The sequence below is a fragment of the Megalops cyprinoides genome, chromosome 4, assembly GCF_013368585.1.
Source record: "Megalops cyprinoides isolate fMegCyp1 chromosome 4, fMegCyp1.pri, whole genome shotgun sequence".
NCBI lineage: Eukaryota > Metazoa > Chordata > Actinopteri > Elopiformes > Megalopidae > Megalops > Megalops cyprinoides.
In genome coordinates, this window is record NC_050586.1 from 25,748,053 (window position 1) to 25,773,149 (window position 25,097).

The following is a 25,097-nucleotide window of genomic DNA, read 5'->3' on the forward strand; positions in this document are numbered from 1 at the left end:
GGTGTCTATAATAAAATTACATGCGGGGAACTGAGGAAAAGGGGACTGAAAGGAGAGGAAAATAATCTCTTAAATAAAAAACACCTCGATGCGAGATCATTTCATAAAATCCGTCTGGTTGGATATACTCCGGATAATAGTCGTTACCATTCAGAGAGGCGTACCTGGGGTACTGGTACATTTTTTCTTGGTTTTCCAGCTGGAGATAACTGTATTCCTGTCTAGCGGATTGGAGTGAAAGTCCGCCATATTTTGTCTCACCACGCCCGGGAGTAGAGCTATTGAAAAAAAGCTTATATATTTATTTATGATTTTTGTCCGCATACATAAACGGGAAAAGGGATTTTTGGACATTTCGTCTTTGTGAAGAAATCAAGCGAAGAAGATTTCAAGGAAACAAATAGCAAGAATGCAAATCCTTAATAAGATCACATAGGAAGGCTACAGAGGCTAGTGCTAAAAAGGATCTGTTGCTCAAATTGAGAAGGAAAAGCTGATTAGCTCTGTTAGGCTTTTCCTCTGGATTCGGGGGGTGTTAAGGCCCAGGTTTGTCTGCGGACTGCTAGAAAGTGAAACGAAACGGGGGGAGGGGGGCTACCATTTCACAAATACATATTTTTCGTTTTCCACCTTGGCTCTCTTGTAATCGTGAACGTGTCCATGTTTTTTTCCGGCAGCTGGACTAAGGTGTATCTTCCCAACACTGGCAAAGGCTTTTGATGTTTTTGTTGTAATTCGACTCGCCACTTTTTTTGTACTGAATATTTGAGCAACAAGGCGATAGATAAAGCGAAGGTTTTTTTTTCGGTGAAAGAATGACTCTGGAGTCCATCATGGCGTGCTGCCTGAGCGAAGAGGCTAAAGAAGCGAGGCGGATCAACGACGAGATCGAAAGGCAGCTCCGCCGGGATAAGAGAGACGCTCGCCGGGAGCTGAAGCTTCTACTCCTCGGTAAGAGCCTGCTGCGAATCCCGTTCTATGACAAAATAATTTTGGGCGGTAGCGCGTTATTACTGTTATTTAAACAGCAATGCATGCAAATCAGGTGGTTTAAAGGCAACACATTGTGTGAAATGGTAATACTCGCATTGTCCGGTTAATTCAGTTAATAAATAGACATTTGTCTTTCCTCCCCAATTGATTACTATGTCTCCTTTTCCTAACAAGTATAATTTAGCAGGTGGTTTCCGCCCTTATTCAGGAAAGGCCAAAGTCTAGGCATTTATTGATGGCAAGTGGATGACCAATATTGTGCCAGAAATCTGTTTACTCTGCAAAGATTCATTGCATTACTCATGACATAAACACCAAACTTGCCTGTTAATTTCTGTGTTATTGTACGTATTCAGTAGGACTTTTGGAATATCACTTTGCTTAAGCAGTGTTTTGCTTTCGTCATGTGAAATGGCAACGAGCGTGGCTTCCTTTTAATACATGTATTCAGCAATGCTTAAACAAATGAATGTTTTATATATTTAAATACTAACGACGTGAAGTTATGTAATCATTAAATTATTACCAGTCGATGGCTACCACGAGCAGTTGCTTAATAATATCCACGTGTATATTATTGCAATTGATTATAAATGTAACTGAAAATATGTAAGGCGGTTGCCAAGAAAAATCACAAGTATTAGTTGCTAGCTACATCTGAAACTGTTCGGTTTGTTTTGGAAACACGTAGTTTGAGACGAAGCGGCGTTGAATCGGCCACAATCTTGGTGTAGCCAACGCTCTCTATGATGGTCTAACTGGCTAGAATTAATAATCTTACTCAGTACCGATGCACATTTTCACTCTCGCGTAGGCTACTACTGTTGATGGCGCACCTTTAATTCCGTAACATTAACGCCAGAAACAGAGAATAGAAACAGAAAACGGGTGTAGTTGTAGCTTTGGTCAGTAGAGACGGGTCAGGTGTCATTTCACTGACTTCAGGTAATGACACAGTAGTGTTACGAGTGACAACCCTGACTTCAGTATTCGGTGTGTCATAAGTATAAATGCTGTTTTACACAGGGATGGGTTTTGGTCTCAGAAAAGTCAGAGGATGTATTTCTAGGCTGAATTCGACAACACTCTCAGGTCCAATACACGCGTTAAAAAATATAAATTGTTTGATTATGAATTACATCCTTTTGTATTATTTTGGCTGTACAACAAAGTGTCTACACCTTTGATTTTTTTCCTGTTCTCTTGTTTGATTTGGGGCTCACACTAAATGATATTTATAAAAGTGGAACATACATTTCTTTTATTGAGTTGTGTTGAAAGCCACCTTGATTATCTCTGCAGATAGTATCAGCCAGACCCAAAGGTCAGCCAGAGCAGCAGTAGCATGTGCCACCTCTTGATTACCAAGATTTTTCAAAATGGGATTGTTGAATATTTGCTTCCATAATTGTTGTTTGTTACACGCAGGGGTGTATCCTAAATGCTAGCGGCTCCCAGAATCGTCTACAAAATTAGCTCAGCCTGGTGGGAAAAAGCTTTTTTATCATGAAGAATCAATCGTCTATTCAATTATTACACTGTAGTTAGTGTTCATAATACTTCCACTGTGTCCCAGCAGTGAGTCTGTACCCCTTCCACTGATTCTGTACCATAGCAGTGAGGTTGACCACTTCCACTGTTTCTGTACCCCAGCAGTGAGTCCTGCCACTCAGCACATCCCCATAAACTGCTATGTTTGCCAGGGGCAGTTCTGTATTAGAGGGCCTTGCTGTGCGCCTGCTGGGGGCAGCTGGTGGAGGTACACTTGGGCTTCCTGGTAGAGGTATACCTGGGCCTCCTGGTTGAAGTACACCTAGGCCTCCTTATAGAGGTGTATTTAATGCAAAAGTTGTTCACACCTGGGCCTCTTGCCAGATGTATAATTAATGCTGGTTCACACCAAGGTATCTCGATACATAGGCTACTTGGCAGAGGTAGATGAACAAACTATTGCTGGTTCACACCTGGGCCTCCTGGTGGAGGTATATCTGGGCCTCCTGGAGCAGGCATATGCATAGGCACCCCCTCAGGAGTGCTGAGGTACAGTCAGAATTATTCCCAATCTTTTAATCTTTTGTTTATATGGTTGTTTGTATAAAATGTTAATCAAAGCAAATGGCCACATAGCAGTGAAGGAAAGGAAGAGTAAAGGGGGGGAGATGGGTGCCGGTGAGGGCATCAGACCAGTGTACGAGGCCAGTTTAGCAGGCCCCAGCTAGCAGTAGGGTGTTTGTCTACAGTGGCTGGACCCAGACATTTGGTTTGTGTGGCCTGGTGGACACCGTTGAAGACTAAGCTGGCAGATATGTGAGTGTGAATTAATGTGAAGTAATTCTAAAGGTGAGTGTTACCTTTCTGATGTCAGCTCATGAAGAACGCAGACACAGCCACAAGAGTTATGCTGTCACTTGTTATGGTGACTCTCAATTTAAACTCTTAACTTTTAGCTGTTATGTTTTCTTTTGTTCATTTTCATTTTGTATAGAGTTTCATACAGTTCTCTATTTGTATTTTCTGTGATTTTTTTTTACAGATGTGTCACTCTTAATTTGCTTACTGGAGTTCTCTGTAGTTTTGATGGCAGATGAAAATCCAAGTGTCAGTCAGCGATAGAAGGACAGAGAAATGGTAAGGGAGGACTAGAGAGAGGGATCACTGGGCTGGTTTATATCCAGGAGTTTTTACGTGTTGGTCTCATAGAGATGGGGGTGTGCATGTGTACCTGTGTATAAATGCATGCACATGCGTGCAAACACACACACACACACATCTATACACACACTCACTGACTGACACGGAGGGAAGATGCCCTAGCTTGTTATTCCTCACCATGTGTTCTGTCTGACAATAATCTGGACTTCCTGTTATCACTGGAGGTCCAAAGCCGGGTTCTGATTGGTGGCTCAGACATGCTTAGCACTTTCTCAGCAGCTTCTCATCCACGCCCTTAATGAGCTAATGGGATTGATTATCGGGCTTGATTACTTCAGATGACTATGTGGCCAAGGAGATCACCGATTGGGGATTACAGGGTTTAGCCCCGCCTTCCCCCTACTGGAGCAGTCCTGGCAAGTGACTCACCATATCAGTTTGTACATACTTAATATGTAATGGAAATGCAGTATTATCAAATTAACAGCTGTGCTAATGACCTGTCAGACAAGACTCAGATACTACCCTTGTTAACAGGGTAGGAAGGCAAAATTTGTTCACCATTGCTTAAAGATCATACTTTTCAATACCCACATGTAGCATGTGGGACTTTGGAGCGCCAGCTCTGTGCTGGTGTCCGCCAGCACTGGTGTGGAAATCCCACAGCCTGTTTTCCTGGGCCTGGGTCTGTTCAGATGCTGGTATTAGCAGACATTGACTGCAAAAATGTAACAGTCCCTCCTGAGAGTCCCACCCCTGTAGGACACGCCAGTAATGGATCAGGAGCGTTTCTGTGGGAACTCGTCATCCTCGTGGTAGCGTGATGGGTGGGGCCCGCTGGCGGTCAGGTTGTGCCATGTGACGTGCTGTCACATGACCCACAATGGTAGGCTGGGCAGCGTTTGCAGCTCTCTGAATAAATAGATTCTGCAGACTCAGTATTTTCTGCAGTGATTCGGGTGAAGCCTGTTGCTTCAGCTTTAAGCACATGGAGGTTTCATGACCTTGTAATGGGTGGAGCTGCCATTTGCTATGAACAGTTGGTTGCCATCACTGAGTTTCTGATGGCACACAGCAGCTTTTCCTATACTGGCCCCATGAAGATTCACTGTCCCATCATTGCAGACTGCTGCCCAGCATTATGGTAGCCAAACATGGGCCAAGCAGGATCTGCCTTCTGACAACTTTTCTCCTCATCCATCTGTCTGTCTGTGGGTCTCTCTCTCTGCCTTCCTTTGTCTTTCATTGTTTTCCAGTCCCTCCTGTTGTCCTGATTTAGCTTGGTTGTTCTTTGTGGATCAGGTCAAAGTTGGAAAAACATGTCTGATTTTTCAGATCCAGCTGGAAACCTCTGAATCAAACCTAAAACTGTAAGCGGCATGCACTTTGCGAGCTCTGTAATTCTTGTGACCTAGTGACTGGAAGCTGGAAGGTGAGAGGGTGAGAGGGCCGGGCGAAAAGGCAGGAGGGTGCGAGGGCGGCCCCCTCTTCGCGGTGCCCATGCGGAGTATTGGTGGCTGAATGGACTGGTGGGATGTGAAGTAAAAACCCCTCCTATAAGCTGCAGCACAGGCTTCTCACACCCAGTGAGAAACGGTGCTTCAGCCAGCTTCTGTAGAGCCCACAGCAGCAACCAATAAAAAAACCTCTGCCATGCCCACAGGAAGCCAATAGAAACCAAGGGGTATTTGACGCGTCAGGGAAGTGAGGATGGTCTGTGGTCATGGATCTTTTAAAGCAGCTGTGATTTTTTTGGGCATTGAGTGGTCAGTCCTCCCACTCACGTATTGAGAGCTGGTATATTCAGAGCAAATCAGGTGATTTAATTAGAAAGTGGGGGCATGTGATTGGGCAGGTACAGAGCAAATCAGCGGCCTTAATTAGATGGTAGGGCGTGTGTTTGGTAAGGCGCAGGGTTCTGTTCAGGTCTGTCTGCTTCTTGATGAACATTGAGCTTCAAAGTGGCAAGTGGCAGGCTTACACTGGATACCTCTTTTGCATCAAGTCTGTGCTAGAAGCTCAATACCTGCCCCTCAGCCCTGCTATTCCCGGGTCCTGACTTTCCTCTGCGTCAGCTGTTAATAACGCAAAATAATCAGTTATTAAGTGACATTACGTGATATTAAGTTATTAAGTGATAATGCCACATAAATTGTGACTGATTGATTGTGGTGGTGAGTGCTTGTGCTGAGAAGCACTAACACCATCACCATGGTATGTGGTGTCTGTAGATTCCTGTATTCTCTGTTTCGGCAAAGTGATGGATGGAGCGGCCATATTTTGTCAGTCAGTAACTCTTGTAAACCAGTCAGAAGACATTGCTCACCACAAAACGTTATGATCCTTGATGACCTCGTCCCCTCTCTGCTTCGTCCTGCTCTAGAAATTGAGGGAGATTTAACAGTTGGAGAACTTCCCTGTAAAGCCAAGTTTGTACATTCTGGTCCTTTTGGTGTCCCCATGTGTTGCCTTTGGCAGAGCTCTGTTTGCTGAGGCTGATGGAACTTGCGGGTGAATGCTGACCAGGGTTCAGCATCGCTCTAATACCATGATGGAGGGGGTAGAAGTTGTTTGAAGTCTGATGTGTGCTAGTTCTCTGAGTGCTGATTATTTTTGCTAATTTGTGCCTCTTAATATAATGTAATAATACAGATTATTCTCAAGGTGTGTAACAATCAGTGGTTCATTTAGGCCTAATTTATAGTTACAGGGCCTGAAACATTTAAGAAAAAGATTTTTATTCTAATCAGGGCAAACACACACTTCCAGTAACATATTATATTCATACCATAGATTACTGGATGTGCACATCAGGAGTAAGCAATACATTAAAAGCTCAATTAGACCTCACTCATTAACCTCAGTTGTAATGAGTCATCATACACTGCAAGGACCTGGAACCAGGACGTGGAGACACTATTGTAGACTTAAACCGATATTTGTGGGGAACTGAGTGAATCTTTGTTACAAAGTGACCGATATTTATGGAGAATTGAATGCATCTTTGGAATGAAGTGATCGATATTTGTGGGGAACCGATTGAATTTTTGGCATAAAGTGACTGAATTCCGTAGGGAACGGAATGAGTCTTCGTCACAAAGGGACTGATTTCTATAGGGATCTGAATGAATTAAGTGCCGCCTACAGCAAAGTGGAACATAATCAAACTCGGTCACTCTGTAAATATTATGCAACAGATGCCGTAAAATGCTGTAAAAGTGCTTGAGTGATAAGCGAGAGATAGAGAGGGTTGAAAGTAGGCGTGGGGCATGTGAGTGTAGCTCTTTCAGGGTGAGCAGGGCACAGTGGCAGCTCTACAGGGTGTGCTTTGTCCTCAATGCACAGTAACCTTCCGCCATGCTGTGCTATAGTGCCAATGTAGTGTTAACTGCATGAGTGAAGTCTGGCCAGGGGAAAGCTGACAGTGCTTTGGTGCAGGCACAGGAAACATTCCTCTTCTCTGAAATTGCTTACTCCCATGCATGCATCATTGGCTGGTACTGCAGTCGAAGTTAGGCTTACCTTCACACCTGTAGCTCACCTGGAACACTGGAGGACATCACCTTATATCTAAACAGTCAGTCTGAGGAGAAAGATGAGCCCTGAGACACACACACTGGAGCTGTTCAACCCCCCGCCCGCTGCTGTCCTCGTGCATTCTGGGAAAGGCTACTGGCATGAAGGACTGATGAGTCATCTGCCGACAGGAAGAGGAAGTGGCCAAGTTGCGATTAGTGTGGAGCGCTGTGAGACTGGAGAACTTTAAGTTGGGAATCATAGAGCGCTAAAAGGTGTTGCTGTGTCAGAGACCTGCTGGTGTGTTGGAACGGCTTCTTTCGTTTGATTTCTGCCATTCTGGGCCTGCTGACACTGAGGCCTCCTTCCCCTGGGTTTGTGGGAGGTGGTGATTTCGATTATAGCTGCTTTGCAGCCGCTTTTCCCTTTTGTCGCTTTTGTAATGTGCACAGCCTACAGGTTACACGTTATCCATTTGTTTAGCTGGATGTTTACTGAGGCACTTCAGGTTGAATGCCTCGCCCAAGGGTGCAACAGCAGTGGCTGGTCTCAAAATCGAAGTGACAACCTTTGGATTACGAGCCCTGTCCATTACACACAGCGCTGGTCACATAATGTGAATATTCGTATTAAACTGTGTTAGGAGAGTTTTTTGTGGTTTAGACACAAACACACACACACTCTCCCATGGGTGGCTGCAGTTCCAGGTGTGTTGTCTGGAAGGGTGGGCAGGGGATGAATGCTAATTATTAACTTGGTTTTTGAATCTCTGTCCAGGAAAAGGAGTGACAGGGTCAGGACACTGAGTGAGCGAACGAGCGAGTGGGGGAGGGAGAGAACAGACTTTGAGCCTTCAGTCTCTCCTTCACAGCAGTTTTCCTTTCACTTCTCTGTTAATGGTGTTTGTCGGTAAAAATGCTCACTTGAGAAGCCGACAGGGTTTTTTTTGCAATGCCGGGACGAGACAGGCCAGGGGGTGTAATATGAGCCCTTTAATGGCCTCCCTCTGCTGTTCTGAAATCACTGAGGGGATTGGTAATGCTGGCTTCGCTTAAAAGGAAGTGGTGCTCAGGGGTACCTCCAGGCTGTGATTGTGCGTGCAAGCACGAGAACGGCAGTAATCCTCCAAGGTGGCTGTCTGACTTTCGCTTCAGTTTTTGTGGTCAGTCGGCTGTTGTCGGTTACTGGAGCCCGTTCCTCACACGTAGCTCCCATTTCCTGTGACAAGGCCAGCCATCCCGTCCTCTCATTGGCTATGTGAAAGCTGCTGGCTGAAGTGGGTCATTTTGGGAGGGATTGGACTTTGTGTCCTCCTGTGTGAAGTGTTTGTGTGTCCACTGATGGATAGTCCTGTGGGCTCCGTGCTGGAGGGAAAGCCTCGGCATCCCCATTCACTGGAGGCATTGTGGAAGAGATAAGATAATGGGATAGCCTGTGTTTTCTGCAAGCCTGTGTTGACTATCAATATTTGTGTGTCAATCAGACAATCAATCAGTCTTTCTGTCAGTCAGTCAAACAACTTTAAAATCATTGGCTTTGTTGCCTTAGAGGAAAGTAAGGAGCCATTTCTGATACATTGGGTACTAAAACATTGAGATTACAGTGGTGAAGAGAGGGCTCTGATGCCTGACCACATCTCTTGCCCAGCATAAATCTTCCTCTGACCTGCATACAGAGTGGTCACAGTGAGTGAGACTGCACATGTGTGCACACGTGTATGGACACACGCATGTGCATGCAGACACACACGCCGGTCACTCCGAGTAATAGTTACACACTGCATACTACCTAGACTTAACCAGGAATCAGGTTTTAACAAGAACAGATGGCTGGATGGTAATTAACTGTCGCAGAGGCTCTGGTTTTGCACAGGAAGTGACATCGGACCAGTCAAAAAGATGGTTGTACTGATCCTGTCTGCGTGTGTGTCTGTGCGTGTGTGTGCACGTGTGTTTTAGGGAAGGCATGAAATTGACCCAGTGCTGAAGATGTGTACTCAAACAAACTGCTCTGCACCTCAGTCAGAGAGATTCATTCTCCATTCAGAAAGCAAAGGAGTCCATCAAAGGCTCTGTGGTGTCATCCACAGCAGTCAGCAGTCTGAATGTGGGAGTATTGTCAGGGCAGCAGCAGAATGCTAGTATTCTAGTGGAGTTACTATGTACTATCAATCACTGGGAGAGCTGCAATGTTCCTTCACTAACATCTGTACCAAATAGCAGGATTGTCTTGGATGATTGTTTTCAATCCCAGGGGCTCTCTCTTGAAGTGCAAAGGGGGGCCTTTTTGAAGTTGTACTCGTAACTTGAGTTATGATCAGAATTTATATTGGACCCACCAATTGGAATTATATTTGTACCAAACCAATGAGAAGCCCTACCAATGGCCAGGGGCTGCGATCTCCAGTTTGCCACAGTTTAAACCTTACCTGGCACATGTATGTGTGTGTGTGTGTGTGTGAGAGAGAGAGAGAGAGAATGATGGGGAGAATGAAAGAGTGTGTGTGTGAGAGAATGATGAGAATGAAAAAGTGTATGTGATTGATAGGGAGAGTGAGTGAGAGATTGTAATGGGGGTCTTTCACAGGCTCTCTGCTGCTGTTGTAACATGATGGTAATCATGGTATTACAATCAATCATGATGTTTTCAGTGAAACGCATCCATACAGATAATTCACAGCACCTGGACATGTCTCCAATACATGACCTCATCATGCAGGCTCTCACAGCACCTGGACCTGTGCCATGATGTCACATACCAATGGAATGTTTTTTTAAACATGATGTCATCTGCTAATGTCATCTACCAGTGGAATGTTGCTAAAGCATGTTGTCATCTACTAATGGAATGTCTCTAAACCATGATGTCATCTACCAGTGGAATGCTTTTAAAGCATGATGTCATATATCAGTGGAATGTCTTTAAACCATGATGTCATCTACCAGTGGAATGCCTTTAAAATATGATGTCATCTACCAGTTGAAAGTCTGTGAATCATGATCCATCCTTGGAATTCCTCTTAATCTGCTTTAAGTCTCAGCTCATTGAAAAAGCTCTCTCTGTCGGAGTTGGTCTGATTCCTGAAAGCAAAGAAAGACTTCCTCGTATTACACTCCCTGGCTCTGCTAGCCGTTCCATCTCTAAAGCAAATGGCTTGAGTGTGGCTGCGGTGTTCTGTGGAGGCAGTGATTGGAAGCTGCTGATCCGGTGGGGCCAGGCAGCCTAGGGGAGGAATTCTGCAGCCTTTTTAAGGTTGCTTTTTTCATGATAATTTTCATAGTCAGGTCTGCACTTGTAAGTCCAAATAAAACAGAGTTGGGCACACAGCCGTGAGTAAACCACATTCAGGATGTTTGTTTTAAGGCGATTTGCGGGGCACACGGCTCTGTTGAGAGAGAGCGAGACATAGGGAGAGAGAGAGAGAAATTCTGTGAATTCCTTCCACCCGGCTCCTCGGCTCACCAGAATAATATTGGTTGCCATGGAGATGGTATTCTTGGTGCTGCACCAGACCAGAGAAGCAAACGTAACGCTGTGTGCTGGCTGGAAGGATTCTGAGTGATGGCATCTCACACACACACACACACACACACACACACATACAAACACACACACACACACACATACAAACACACACACACACACACATACAAACACATGCAAACACACATAAATACACACACACACACACATACAAACACACACACACATACACATAAACACACACACACATACAAACACACACACACACACACACACACACACACACACACACACACACATACAAACACACACACACACACACACACACACACACACATAAACACACACACACACACATACAAACACACACACACACACACACACACACACACACACATACAAACACACACACACACACACGCACACACATACAAACACACATATAAATGCACACACACACATACAAACACACACACACACATACAAACACACATATAAATGCACACACACACATACACATAAACACACACACATACAAACACACACAAACATACAAACACACATATAAATGCACACACACACATACAAACACACACACACACATACAAACACACATATAAATGCACACACACACATACACATAAACACACACACATACAAACACACACAAACATACACACACACACACACACACACACACATACAAATACAAACACATACACACACACACATACAAATACAAACACACATACACACATACACATGCACATACACATACAAATACAAACACACACACACACACACACACACATACACATGCATATACACATACAAATACAAACACACACACACACATACAAATACAAACACACACACAAATACAAACACACACACACACACATACAAATACACACACACACATACAAATATACACACATACAAATACAAACACACACACATACACACACACATACAAATACAAACACACATAAACACACACACACACACACACATACAAATACACACACACACACACACACACACACATACACGTGCTCATACTCACACTCACACACCCTCACACATATATATTCTTATCATAATTCATTGGGACGATGTGAAACAAGAACTACCCAAAGAGGGCTTTATAAGAGAGCTCAACATTAGCCACTTAGCTGGGTAGAAGGTGTGATTAGGTAGTCAGCTGTGGGCCCTTGGTTTAGCCCTCATCTGAAAGCCACCACCTCCTACAGCAGTGTCCCCAGTACTACACTACAGGCATCATATACTACTTGTTCCAGAGGGAATACTGCCCCCTACTGGCGTACCGCACTACGCATCCATCAGCAAGCTGGTTTTCCCTGGTGGTCTCCCATTCCAGCAGGAGCCCCACCCAGGTGGGTCACATGTCCAGTATACGTCTACAGTATATTTGTACTGAATTCAGAAAACCCCCACTGAAGTCAAGTTCAGAAGTGGAAATTTTTTAGAAAGATTTTAGTTCTGCATCCCAACTGACGGAGCATCGGAGCAGCAGCGTATTAATTCATGTTTTATTTGCGCTCGCAGAAATGGCAACACTGTGAATTCCACATTCTCATTCTGTAGCCATCTGTGTTCTCGATCACTGCAGTGCCGAGAGCTAACTGTGGCAGGGACTCTGGAAACTGGTCTGTTCGTTTAGTAACGGCTGACTAATGTTTCTTAGCCCCATTGTTCTGTGTGCTTCGCTGGGTTATTTTGAGGAAACTTCTTATTTCAACTGGGTTTGAATGACGCCCCTTTACAGTAGGTAAGAATATCAGAAAATGAGGGTTCTGTCTGAGGACAGCAATCATCACACTCAGGCTAACTTTAGTCTTAATGCTCACTGTTTGAGGATACAGTATTTCCGCTGCTTATTACAGTTACAGGCTTCTGATGTAGGTCAGGGGCTGAATGTAGGTGTGCACTGTCGAGGTAATGAATATAGTTACAGATTGTTGATGCAGCTGGTGGATCCTGAGTTGTCTTCTCTTACCTACTTGCATACGGAATGCTTAAATGCCAGTGATTTTGTTGTATCGTTTCCATCACAAGATCTAACCTTTAAGATGTGATGATTTCTTCGATCACTGGGATATTGTGGTGTAATATCATCCAAGGCTTGTACGAAGAACTCATTGTGTGTTTTTTGCCCTGGTGATTTTTTTTTTTTCTAAGAGTCAGGGCTCACCGCTATATTGGACCTTTTTAAACGGCCTTCAGTGTAGGACAGGAAGCTGAGCATTCTGTACTCCAGCACAAAGTGCTCTCGACCACAGACTTGATGTAACAGATCCAGTTTAATTTATACCCAGAATTCAGCCTTGCTGTGGCTTAGTCAGCTACTTGAAAGTAGTTCAGCTTTTAGTAGTTTCAGATGCAGGACAATTACAATGGAAAAGGTTAATTACCAGCTGATTCAATGGTCATTTTGAATCAATGCAAATCAATTCGCCATTAAAGGAACAGCATCTCATCAAAATTAAATACCATTTCAGTGGTACATTCCAGGAGAACACCCCTCCTCCTGTGGCCTGCGTGGTACATTCCAGCGCAGCACGTCTCCTGCTTTGTCTGAGCACAGAGATGCTAACTCAAAGCACTCATCCTGGACCTGTATCCTTCATGCACACAAAATGGTTAGGGTCAAGATTAGGGGTGGGTAAAATGATCCTGGATTAGCTGATGCAAGCAGAAAGTACCTGAAACCTGTACATTAGAACAGAAAGGGTTACAGTAGCTATGCTAGTATTCTAGCCAATTCTGTACTGATATTCTAGTAAAGGTATAGACATACAGGCCAAATTAAACTTGCGTGCAGACCCCCGCATGCAGACCCCCGCGTGCAGACCCCTGAGAAAGGCCATGTGCAGTGAGGTTAAATGACAGGGCACACTGCTGCCATGGGTGCTTTAGCAGAGGGAGCCTGAGGGGTTTAGGATTCTGCAGCTCTCCTGGGGTGGCCAGGGAAATGTGGCATTATTCCATCGCGCAGGAGGACCTTTATGATCACCAAAGCCCTGGCTCTCTGTCCATGACCTCTCTGTCCTATGTTCTCAGAGCTCTGAGTTCTGTGTCCTGTGTTCTTAGACCTCTCTGTTCTGTTTTTTCTCAGGTACTGGAGAGAGCGGGAAGAGCACCTTCATCAAACAGATGCGCATCATCCATGGCTCTGGTTACTCAGAGGAGGACAAGCGCGGCTTCACCAAGCTGGTGTACCAGAACATCTTCACCGCCATGCAGTCCATGATCCGCGCCATGGATACACTCAACATCCCCTACAAATACCAACACAACAAGGTGGGCTTCACACCCTCAACATCCCCTACAGATTCTGACACAACAAAGTGAACTGAATGACATCTTAGTTGTAGTGTGTCATGTCGGTTGTATTTACAGGAAGCCTGGACGGTGATAATCTATCTGCTTTGAAACAGATGCACGTAATCACTTCCTGTTGGACACTTCCTGTAAGGGATGTGTGAGCTCCTCCCTCTTCCTCCTAGAAGCGGGTGTGAAGTAGGTGTTACAGTCCTGCTGGAGCCAATCAGAGAACTGGCTCTGCCTCTCTCAAAGTCTGAGCCTTCGGTCCAATCAGAACAGTGGAGCTCTCCCCCGCAGGGAGGGCAAATGTCTGCATAACAGAGCAAGCTGCCCAGGGAAGGGAAATATGACCATTTATCACGAGGCCTTATTCCATTTCACTGCATTATTTATTAGCTGAGGGTGACTTCCACAGCTTCCACTGAGCAGCGTGTCCTTTTCCACAGCTGTGTCTTTACTGACGTAGGGCTGGCTCAGCACAGCCACAGCGCCCCCTGTGGGAGGCTGGTAAAAGGACTTTAGACTGTAGTCATGTCCGTGACCTGGGCCAGATACATTCTTCAGCCACACGTCTTTAATACTGGTTGGTATGACCAGTGGCTGAGGGCAGCCCCTACCTCTCCCTGCTGCTGAGAGCTCATCTCCATCTGTTGCACTGAGCAGTTTTGGGGTGCACAGACACAGGGTCCCCATCCAGCATGCTGAAGTTTACCAGTGAAATCCTGAACTTGTTCATGAAGCAGCCAGCAGTGCATATGGATGGTGTCTGGTATGTGAGGAGCAGACAGTGAAACGGGAGCATGCAGGAGGGTTTGGCATGAGTGGAAGCTGACTCTGCAGGGGAGTGGAATCAGGCTGTTCCAGAGCCGTTAGACCAGTCCTCTCAGGAGAGATCAGCACAGAGCGCCCATCGTGAGAACCTTGCTGCTCCACTGATCCCTTGCTCCCCCGGAACACTTTAGTGCTAGCCCTGGAATCATCTTATGGTTGCCTACACACAACCCTAAGCCATGAAAAAATCTTTAATGCTGTACACATTATGATGCTTATCATATGAATAACAGAAAGTCTACAGGTGAATATCTGTCATCCTCCTGATGTCCCACAATCCCTTCTTGTTCCCACGCCTGTGTCCCCCCTGTCAGGCACAGTGGTTTGAGCGGCTGAGAGCTGCCTGTGCGATTTACTGGCTCTGATATTACACAGTCACTCACATGTGGGTTTGGTCTTCTCAGAAGCCCATTCTTGCGCCACAGGAAAGGGCAGTGCGGCTCAGGCTGTTTTAATTCCTGTGCGCACCCGCAGCGAACTGCCAGGGAAAGTCCTGCGGAACGTGAGATAAAGGGACCACGCCCGAGGCCTCCCTGAAGGCGGCGGCCGTCGGATTCTCTGATTGAGGTCTGGGGGATGACTCACCCCTGGCACAGTGTGGGAGTGTTGCACCAGCATAACGTGCCCTTCCTCTTCCTCTGCCTGTCCGAACCTCAAGACGAGGCTCACTGATAGCAGAGTTTGTAAGAGTCCCTCCTGTTTTATGAGCTTGCGTACACTGAAAGCAGAAATGAAGCTGGATGTTTTACGATATGTGACCTGCTTGACTGAGCATTCTGAAGTATGCCCTGTTAAGCCTAGAACCTGGCCCCTTGCTCCAGTCTTCCCACCAGCTTTTCAGCAGAGAGAATAGAGAAAAGCAAAGACCTGTGGGAAACATACCTTTACATTCTGTGGGGAACCATTTGATTGCTGAAAGACACCAGGAGCCATGTAGCAAAGGAGTTTTAAGTTCTTTTTTTTTCCTGCAGTAACATCCCTGAGGCCAGAGAAAGCTGACACACTGAAGCAGAATACTGCTGGCCAGTAGGGGGCGCATTGTCCCAGGTTTTCTGAGGCAGCTGTGTAGAGCCTCCTCAGCGAGGCTTCTCACTCCATATAAGGAGCAGACTGAGTCCTGAAACCTGGAAATCTCGGAACCCTAGGCTGGTCGTCTCAAGAGAACCCCTGAAGCTAAACAAGCTAAACAACATGCTTTAGTTGATTTTTATGTTATTGATAATAAATATTGCTTTATTGATAAATTATGTATACTTCTGTTTTTGATACCAGCTGGTCCACAGTGCTTTTTGTGAAGTGCAATATTTTTTGGGATAGCGTGGCCTGTTTGGCTTGCATGATAAGGTTAATATTGTTACAATAGTGGGTATTTAGTGAAGCCTGTGCACTGTACTCAGTGGTTCCTCAGGGCGGAGTACACAGTACCAGATGGGGATGTGGCATGGAAGGGATATGTGGTGCTGTTGGGGGATATGTGGTGCTGTGTTGCTGGCTATGTGAGTTTTGTTCATGTGGAGTAATGCGTAGCATTGTGGCCAGTGGCTGCTGCAGTCAGATGTTCTTGTATGTGGTCGAGTAAGAGCTGGGAAGTTCCTTGCCTTCAGCATGTTTGTTCACTCGGGCAGGAGGCCAGTGTGCACGTGGTCTTTGGCTCACTGTTACAGGAAGTCATTACCCAGAATGCAGTGTGCAGTGACTACCCCAGCAAGAAATACAGATATTAATAATGCAGTTAATGGCGGTACCAGCCACTTGGTTGCCATGGCCAGGTCTGCAGTATTGTACTGCACGATGCTCCTTTCCTGTCTGTGTGATGTGCTGGCTCTGGGATGGGCCTTTTCCAAACCCGGGACTTGCTAGAGTAGGGAATTCACGCCCTCTGTGGTGTCTTGCTGGGGAGCTCTTGCCTCTCAGCTGTGCACAGAAACCCTCACCTGTACGCCTCTCCCGTCCTCTGGCGGGTTGAGCTGTGAGAAACGTGCAGAACCTTCCGGAATCCCTGTGGAACGTGTCGCCGGAGACAGGCAGTGGAATGAGGTGAAGGGAGCTGATTAACCCCTGGGGAGGTGCAGTCCTCCTGGCCTGGATTCCTCAGCATGTAGGCCACACACAAGGCCTTCTGGGAATTGAAGTGGGACAACCAATCAAAACGCTGCTCTGAAATTTCTCATTTCTGTCACATTAAAATAATAAGGCAGCTTTGGGCCAGAGTCCATTTAGCCCCTCGGTCTCTACTGTCACTCTCTCTCTTTGGCCGTGACAAATCCACAGTTGTTTCCATGATCTCCTCTCTTTTATGAAACATTTTTTCAATTTTTATTTTCCCTAAAGCCTGTACTCCTTGTTCTGAGGTCTTTTGCCTTTTCCCTTGCAGGGCAATGCCAACATCGTGCGGGAGGTGGACGTGGAGAAGGTCACTGTGTTTGAGAACCCGTACGTAGACGCCATCAAGTCTTTATGGAATGACCCAGGAATTCAGGAGTGCTACGACAGGAGGCGAGAGTACCAGCTGTCAGACTCTACCAAATAGTGAGTGCCGTATCACCTCCCACTTTAACCTTCACCTGTCAAGGACCCTCAGAAATCCTGCATTTTTGTAGAAAACGACTATACAGCGAACTGTGACCATCGCATGATCATGAATATTGACTGGGTACTGTGTACACAGTCGTGCTGGTGTACACAGTCGTGCTGGTGTCCAGTCTGGCCAGGTCGTGGAGACGCCAGTGTCCCTGTAGGGGGTAAGCGGGGATTAAGTGTCAGTCAAATCAGACAGACAGGTTTTGCCTGAACTTCGTTTGTTTGGAGTGCAGATTTGCCTGGCCCTGGTCACCTGGGCACAAGGCCCAGAGAGCCACGCACACTGTGTGGTCCATGAGCAAAAGCAGAGTAGTACTTTATGACTCTGTGTCCTTGTTAGACACACCCTTAAACGGGGAGATCAGGGAGCGTTGCAGAATGCGGCGGAGATCACACAGCAAATACAGCTACATACAGGGCAACACAGAAGTAGCTCACTCAGGGAGAACTGACACCTGTCTGTGGGACAGGCCCTGTCGAAATTACAGTCAGAATCCGAGCTACTCGTTATGACTAACAGCGCTAGTGAGAAATGGTAGGAAAGTAATGCCCGTCCTGTGTGTTGGCTCTTGGTCTGCTGGGCGGATCAGGGCAGGACAGATGCCCTGAGAGGGTTGTGTCCCAGAGCTCAGAGGAGAGGGAACGGGAAGCTGAGGCACCATCTCGCCGCATAGCCTTCCCTTGTAGCTGATGCAGTTTATGGTAACAGATGCTCTTTATTGTAGCTGATGCAGCAGAGTGCCTTGCAGTGTTTTCCCAGCCGAATTCCTGAATTCTGTCTTCTGGTCAGCAAATCGTATCAGAAAGTGCCCGTTTCCAAGATCCCTCTGTCTCCCTCTCTGTCTGTGTGAGAGTTGCTGTCTGTCCCCCTTCTCTCTTCGAGCATGCCCTGCCCTCTAAGGCAGTACGTGAGGGTCATGGTGTCAGCCAGGTGGGTTCACCTGTTCTCTGCATTGTTCACAGTTACCTGAACTCCCTGGACCGGATCTCAGACCCCGCCTACCTGCCCACCCAGCAGGACGTCCTGCGGGTCAGAGTTCCCACCACGGGGATCATTGAGTACCCCTTCGACCTGCAAAGCGTCATCTTCAGGTACATCCCATACACCTGCTGAGGCTCCCTAAAAAGAGCCCCTCTGTGAAAGTCTCCACTTATGACAGTAAACCTGCTGCCCTTGGTTAAACCCCACTCACACCTGGGAGGCTCTGTTACTGCAATGAAGCAGATTCAGCACTGGTAGGGTGGACTGAAGCTCACTCTTAAATATCATTTAATAGACTTACTTTCTGGACATGTGGCTGGCCAAAGACCAATCAGTAGCTGACCAAGGCTGGTTTCTGATGTGTAAGAAACAGGCTGGCAGTCTGTTGAATCTTGCAGGGTGCTCTGGCTGAGCATGTCTTTTCCCCCTCCTGGTTTTAGGATGGTGGACGTGGGGGGTCAGAGGTCAGAGAGGCGGAAGTGGATACACTGCTTTGAGAATGTCACCTCCATCATGTTCCTGGTGGCGCTCAGCGAGTACGATCAAGTTCTTGTAGAATCAGACAATGAGGTAAGTTGGGGTGGGGCACTGCTGTGTCAAGGGGGAGGAACCCCTGGGTAATATGAACTATAACCATAGTTAACAATGATAATATATCTATATCTATATATAATATATATGTCACAGTGATATATCACAGATCTGTGCCGCACAGTCACAGTCTGTAATCTAGTATGCTGTTGTGTCCCTGTATGTCTTAATGGGTGTGGCTGTGGCACTGCTGAAGGGTAAAGCTCGACCCTGATTTAAAAGCAGGGAAATGAGTATCGGCAGCATATGCCTTGTTTCCTTTTCCAGGCCAATTTTTCCCTCTCGCTTGGAAATAGTTGCAAATGAACTCCCACTTGTTTTGAATAGAGCTCACGGCAACAAACTCCTTAAAAGGATGTGTCTTGCTGGATTTGGTTTTCTGTTTCCCAGCATGCTCTCTGCTCCCAGTCGCTGGGGCAGACCCAGTGCCCGCAGGGAGAGGGGGGCGTAATTAAAGCTTCTGGTTTGTGGGAATAAAGTCTTTATTGTAGACATTAAAAGGTCCAGCAAGGGTCAGGGGTGAAAGGTCAGAGTGTGGGGACATACATTCTTTCAGCATGTTGTCACAGCCGTTCACTTCGGCCAGTTGTGTTCCTGCGTTATGGGCAGGCTGTAGGCGGGGGGTGTCTCTTACTGTGTGGGTAGCGAAAGGAAATGGCTCGTTTTAGCCTTTCAGCTTCTGAAAATGTTTTATCACAACAGTTTGGAAAGTCTGTCAGGCTCCTTTTAACTCCAAGTCTCTGTGACCTCTGAGGTCCAATCACAGTCCAGTCACACATGGGGACCTTTAAGTTTAGCTAGATGTAGATCTGGGCTGTAAACTGAGTTTTGCTCATCAGGATGTCATCTCTTGTAATTATGAGTCATTAATTGAATCCTTTTTTCTGGTGGATTGGATCATTTATGAATCTTCTCTGACTGGTTGCTGTGTTTCCCTTTCCTGCAGAATCGGATGGAGGAGAGCAAAGCCTTATTTAGGACAATAATAACATACCCCTGGTTTCAGAATTCCTCAGTGATACTGTTTTTAAACAAGAAGGATCTTCTGGAAGAGAAGATCATGTACTCTCACCTGGTGGATTACTTCCCAGAGTATGACGGTAGGTTCACACAGCTGTGTGCTTTCACCATACACACACACACACACACACACACACACACACACACACACACACACACACACTCATACACACAGTCTAAATCGCCATGCAAAACACCTAGCTGCAATAAGAGGAGAATTCTCCTGAATGAAGTATGAGGTGTCTGGAGAATTTTAACTCATGTGAAAGCAGATTTGTTTCACAGCGAAACCTGAATCCACATTTTAAATTCATGATTCAGTTATGTTGGAAATCATGCTGAAATCAGTGAAACGGTGTTGTTTTTCTCGCAGGTCCTCAGCGGGATGCGCAGGCCGGCAGGGAGTTTATTTTAAAAATGTTTGTGGACCTGAATCCAGACAGTGACAAAATAATCTACTCCCACTTCACCTGCGCCACCGACACCGAGAACATCCGCTTCGTCTTCGCCGCCGTCAAGGACACCATCCTGCAGCTCAACCTGAAGGAGTACAACCTGGTGTGACGGAGTCCGAGGAGTGACTGTGATATCTGTGAAAAACGAAACTAAAAAACAAACCACAACAAATAATTGCATAATACTAATTTATTGCCGTCCGGGACCCTGTGTTCACAGAGTCTATAGTAAATATTATTCTATTTAAAAGAAAAAAATATAATTGGAGGAGTTGGAGGTTGCTGTTGAGTGTTTGCGGCAGAGTTCCTGTTTTTTATTTGGTTTTTTTTTTTTGTTTTGTTTTTTTAGGAGAAATGTTGTGAATTTTATTTTTTAAAATCTGTTTTGTGCACTCGAGGGGTCAGGATGCCACCTTCTTGGATTCTCCTGATTGGCCTCTGCCTTTTGAGCCCCGCCCCCCCTCCTCCAGTCCCGTGTCATCCTCCACAGCGGTCATTGCGCCACATCTGTTCATCAGAAGAAAAAAACAAAAAAGGCCTCTTCTCATTTATGGACTCTTTCTGAAGGATGAAAAGTATTGATACTGTGATTTTTAAATTATTGATGTAAATTATTGCGTCCGTTGAGGTACTATCCGTGGCTCTTCTGAGCTGGAGAGGCAAGTGAAACACAAAGACAGAGGAGTTTGGAAGTCCTCGCCCTCATGGCTGCCCTTCTCAGGGGTGGCATGGACAGAGGCGAAGACTGCCCCACTGCAGAAAACGGTCACATGTACATCAAATGGTATTTTCCTTACAAGTTATTCAGTGCCACGTTTATCTTTTTTTTTTTTTGCTTTTAAAAGCTTGTTTGTTATTGTTGATGCCAAACAAATGCCACAAAACACTACGTCCCCCACACAGTTGAGATGTAGCGGCCATTTTGTGAAAAGAGTATTTCCGGGTGGAGGAGCTTGGTTTACCTGTAGATGGCGCTGTCCGAGGAACAGCAGGCGTACAGTTCTGGGTCGTCTCTTTCTTGGTTTCTTTTTCTAGTCTTTGAATGCCAAAGGAAGGAACACCTAGACCCAGAAAGCCCATCCCCAACGCTCTGGCATCTGCCGGAGGGAGCTGGTTCAACAGTATGGTAGCGTTGATGCTTAGAGTGTCATGAGCGCTAATGCCAAATTCACCGTTGTAACATTTTGGTGCTTTTTGCACATCTTTTCCATTCAGTTTTTGGGGGGAGGGGAGGAATCATCCAGAGCAGTCATATGTGTGTGGATGCTTACACTCAGACAGCTCCAGATTCCTGTAGAGCATCTTTATCTGCTTGCACTCCAGTGGCTCCATATTTGTTTTCTACAGAGTATGAGATTTGAGGTGATGTTTTTGAGGGCATCGGCAGGCACAGCTGAGATGGGGGGGGGGAGGGGGGGGTTTCTGATGTAGGACCAACACTGCAGCTCCTCGGCTGTAAATGATGGATGTTTGTCTTTGCTGTCCTTGTTGTGGAAGTAGTATTGAAAACGTGGGGTTTGGATGTTCTTCACACAACTCAACTCAACAAGTGGTGGCCAGCCTTTGTGGGCGGGGCCTTTTTTTATAGGGGGGGCTGGCAGTTGGGGAGAATGCCTTTCTCAGGAGGAGGGTGGACAGACATGTCTCTCCTTACGGTGCAGACATGGTCCAGTCATGGTGCAGACACGGTCCAGTCACAGACCAGTGATTGCACCCTTTTTGTTCCAGTCACAGTGGAGCTGGGCCTCTGGCTTGGTCCGGTCATGTTTCTGTGAAAGGGGAAGCGACAGTGAGCTCCTTATGCACCAAAGTTAGCCCTCATCTCTGATTGGCTCCAGCTGCCCCACCCCCAGTTATTTCTTTGAGTATATATTTTTTTTGTAAGAATGCCCTTAACATAAGCCTGTAATTTACATTTTATTGAGGCATAGTGCAATTATGAATGCTATAATCATTGTACATACATTTCTCTTTCTCTCTCATATATATAATATATGTAATATATAATGTATACATTATATATATTATATATATGGCAGCATCCATATTGGCTTTGTAATCATTAATATTTTGGCAGATTGAATGTGCGGTATTGAAAATATGTATCTATGTAATTGTATTGTATGTCTTATAGCTAATTCATTTTGAATAATGTTATTTACTTTTTTAAAAAAAAGAGAATGTACATTTTTTGCCAGTTCATTTCTCAGCAAGGAACGTATTTTGGTTTCAGAACTATAAAAAGTAAGAGTAATATTATCTAACAGAACAGTATGCCAGTACTTACAGTAGCAGTTATAGATTTTGTTAATTGAATTTTGTATGAAAAACAACCCAAACTAATTACAGGGCTAATTGTATTTGTTAAGACAAGAAACTGGTTCCACTAATAGAGCACTTGTCATGTAGGCATGACATCTGACATCTTTTGACTATTCCTTCTTCCTAGTTTACTTTGAAAAGTATCACTTGACTGGGACTAATCGTCCCAGGTTACTGCATTCTTCAGTACACTCTTGAGAATATTCCCAGACTTGGACTACACTTCCCTGTTTACATTGGAAAGCATCCCCTGACTTGGCCTATACTTTCCAGTTTAGACTACATTTAAACTACATTTCCCAGTTTCCTGTGCAGTCTAACACTCTAGACCTATGCATTGCTGGCAGTATTGTAGTTCATGTCCAGCCTGATTCGGTAGAGAAAACGGATGGTGAGGTGATGGGCGATGGCTTGGGGCCTACAAGTCAGGATACAAGGACCCACCTGTCATTCACGTAACAGTTTTTTTTTTTTTTTACATGCCTCTCTAAACTGGGTGAACTTGTTGAATAAAGAACTATCTTAATGACTACATACCTGGACAGATGTTTATTCTTTAAATGGCTGCTCTTCAGAATGTACAGTATTTCTTTTGAATTTTAATAAAAAGTAGAAGCTCAAATGTATATATTGCCTTAAGAAAAATGAGCCGTGCCTGGAAAACAAATATTACAGCAGTCACCCTCAATTTCAGCAAAGGCATGCAGTGATATCCAGGTGTACAGTGAAATGTGTTTAACTTGAGTTTTGGTGTGCAGGAGGGCTTAAAGGTATTCACAAAAAGGCATATTGGAAAAAGCTGTAATATTACTGGTGTGTTGAAAATGAAAAAGTACAGAGTGGAAGCCTGTTAGGATGGTCTGCAGTGTTTCTGTTTCATGCTTTTTGTAGGAGTCAGGGGGGCAACAGTTTGAAAAAAAGGAAATCACAGATGAGCCGCATCCCTGACCTACATCCATGAACAGTCTTGCTCTCGAATCGTTGTTTTTAAATGTTCTTGTTGCAAAGCAATCACACCTTGTTAACTGGAGTCCTGCTCAACAGTGTATGTATTGAGGACATGTGTAAGGATGAAAACTTTTGGTTTGGATAAAAGACCTTGAACTGCACAAAAGCCAGTCTCTTGCCCGTTCCTGCACTGCGCTAAGATACTACACAAAGTACAGCACTACAGTACCTCATGTATTCTAATGTATTCTGCCATTTCACCCTTTAGCGCCTCTCCTAGCTGACAGTGGAAGGCAGGTGGGGCCTTGCTTGGGTAGCTATTGGATGGGAGACCTTCCTGGAAAAGCTTACTGCTGGGAGAAGTGTTAGTGGATCAGAAACAGGAAGTCTTCCCTCAAATTCCAAATATCCAATGCAGTGACAAGGACCCTGTGCTGTAGGAGGTGCTGTCTGTCAGATAAAATGTGAAGCCACGGTGGTGTCTCACTGTGAGCATTCCTTTGCTACTCACTGATGGGAGTCAGCATGTGGGTGTGTCCTGTTCAAGCCACTGAATTCCCCCCACCCCCAAACCTGATTGCTCTGTGGGGGTTTACAGATATAATATGATATATGTAGTCAATTTATATGGCTTGATTTTTGCTAAAGCAGTTCGCATGAAATATCTTTCCCACTTTCTGCTGCTGGGCCAGATTCCACTACTTCCGTTTCAGCCTGCTGCTGCCACCTTAGTAACCACTAGGTGGTGCTGTGGGAGCCATGGGAAAGATGGACTGGATGCTCATGCAGCCGATTACAATTCCTATTTGTTTGGCCTACTGCAGACCCACCACCAGCAAGAATGAACAATCAAGAGCAAGGGGTGGGGATATTATGTTCATGTCACACTGCTGTTTACATTCAGTATATCCATAACAAACTTGGAGAAAAATAAAGCATTTGAGAAAAATAACATTTCAAAAAAAAAAAATTATACAATACAATATTAGCTAATTTAGGTCTGTGTGCATGTAGATGTGTTTCCTGGAGAGCCTTATATTGAAGTTCTGCTTGATTTTACAGCACCGCAATGAACAATTGCTCATTAATGTGTGTTTATATACTTCAGGTTCTCTTTGTTCTCAGGTCAGTGTGGCAATTGACACAAAATAAAATTAGAATCTTCCACCCGTGCTCTTGGACGAAGAGTTTCGTCACCTGTTGAAAAAGACAAGGCCGGGGGAACTTCCGGTGCAAGTATGGAGTGAGTAGGCACGAGTGAGCGTGGCTCCCGATTTCTTTTAAAATTTACCAGTTTAATGGTTTATCTTCGATATACGCATAACCACAATTTGACATATGGTTAGCCAGCTATTCATCAACCTGTACAAAATGGA

At 45.3% G+C, this 25,097-nt stretch overlaps 1 protein-coding gene across 1 annotated transcript; it reads left to right on the forward strand.

Annotated features, from left to right (window-relative positions):
* Window positions 1-20,882, forward strand: LOC118776294 (guanine nucleotide-binding protein G(q) subunit alpha). The gene is made up of 7 exons (XM_036526514.1): window positions 1-951; window positions 13,784-13,968; window positions 17,198-17,352; window positions 18,367-18,495; window positions 18,826-18,955; window positions 19,923-20,076; window positions 20,370-20,882. The coding sequence occupies exons 1-7, from the start codon at window positions 816-818 to the stop codon at window positions 20,558-20,560; spliced, it is 1,080 nt and encodes a 359-aa protein (XP_036382407.1). The 5' UTR covers window positions 1-815; the 3' UTR covers window positions 20,561-20,882.
* Window positions 20,883-25,097: the final 4,215 nt, after the last annotated feature.

Coding starts and splice junctions, on each gene's coding strand:
- LOC118776294 (XM_036526514.1), top strand. CDS start 816: ATGACTCTGGAGTCCATCATGGCGTGCTGCCTGAGCGAAGAGGCTAAA. Junction 13,969..17,197: donor ACAAATACCAACACAACAAG/GTGGGCTTCACA, acceptor TTTCCCTTGCAG/GGCAATGCCAACATCGTGCG. Junction 18,496..18,825: donor CTGCAAAGCGTCATCTTCAG/GTACATCCCATA, acceptor TCCTGGTTTTAG/GATGGTGGACGTGGGGGGTC.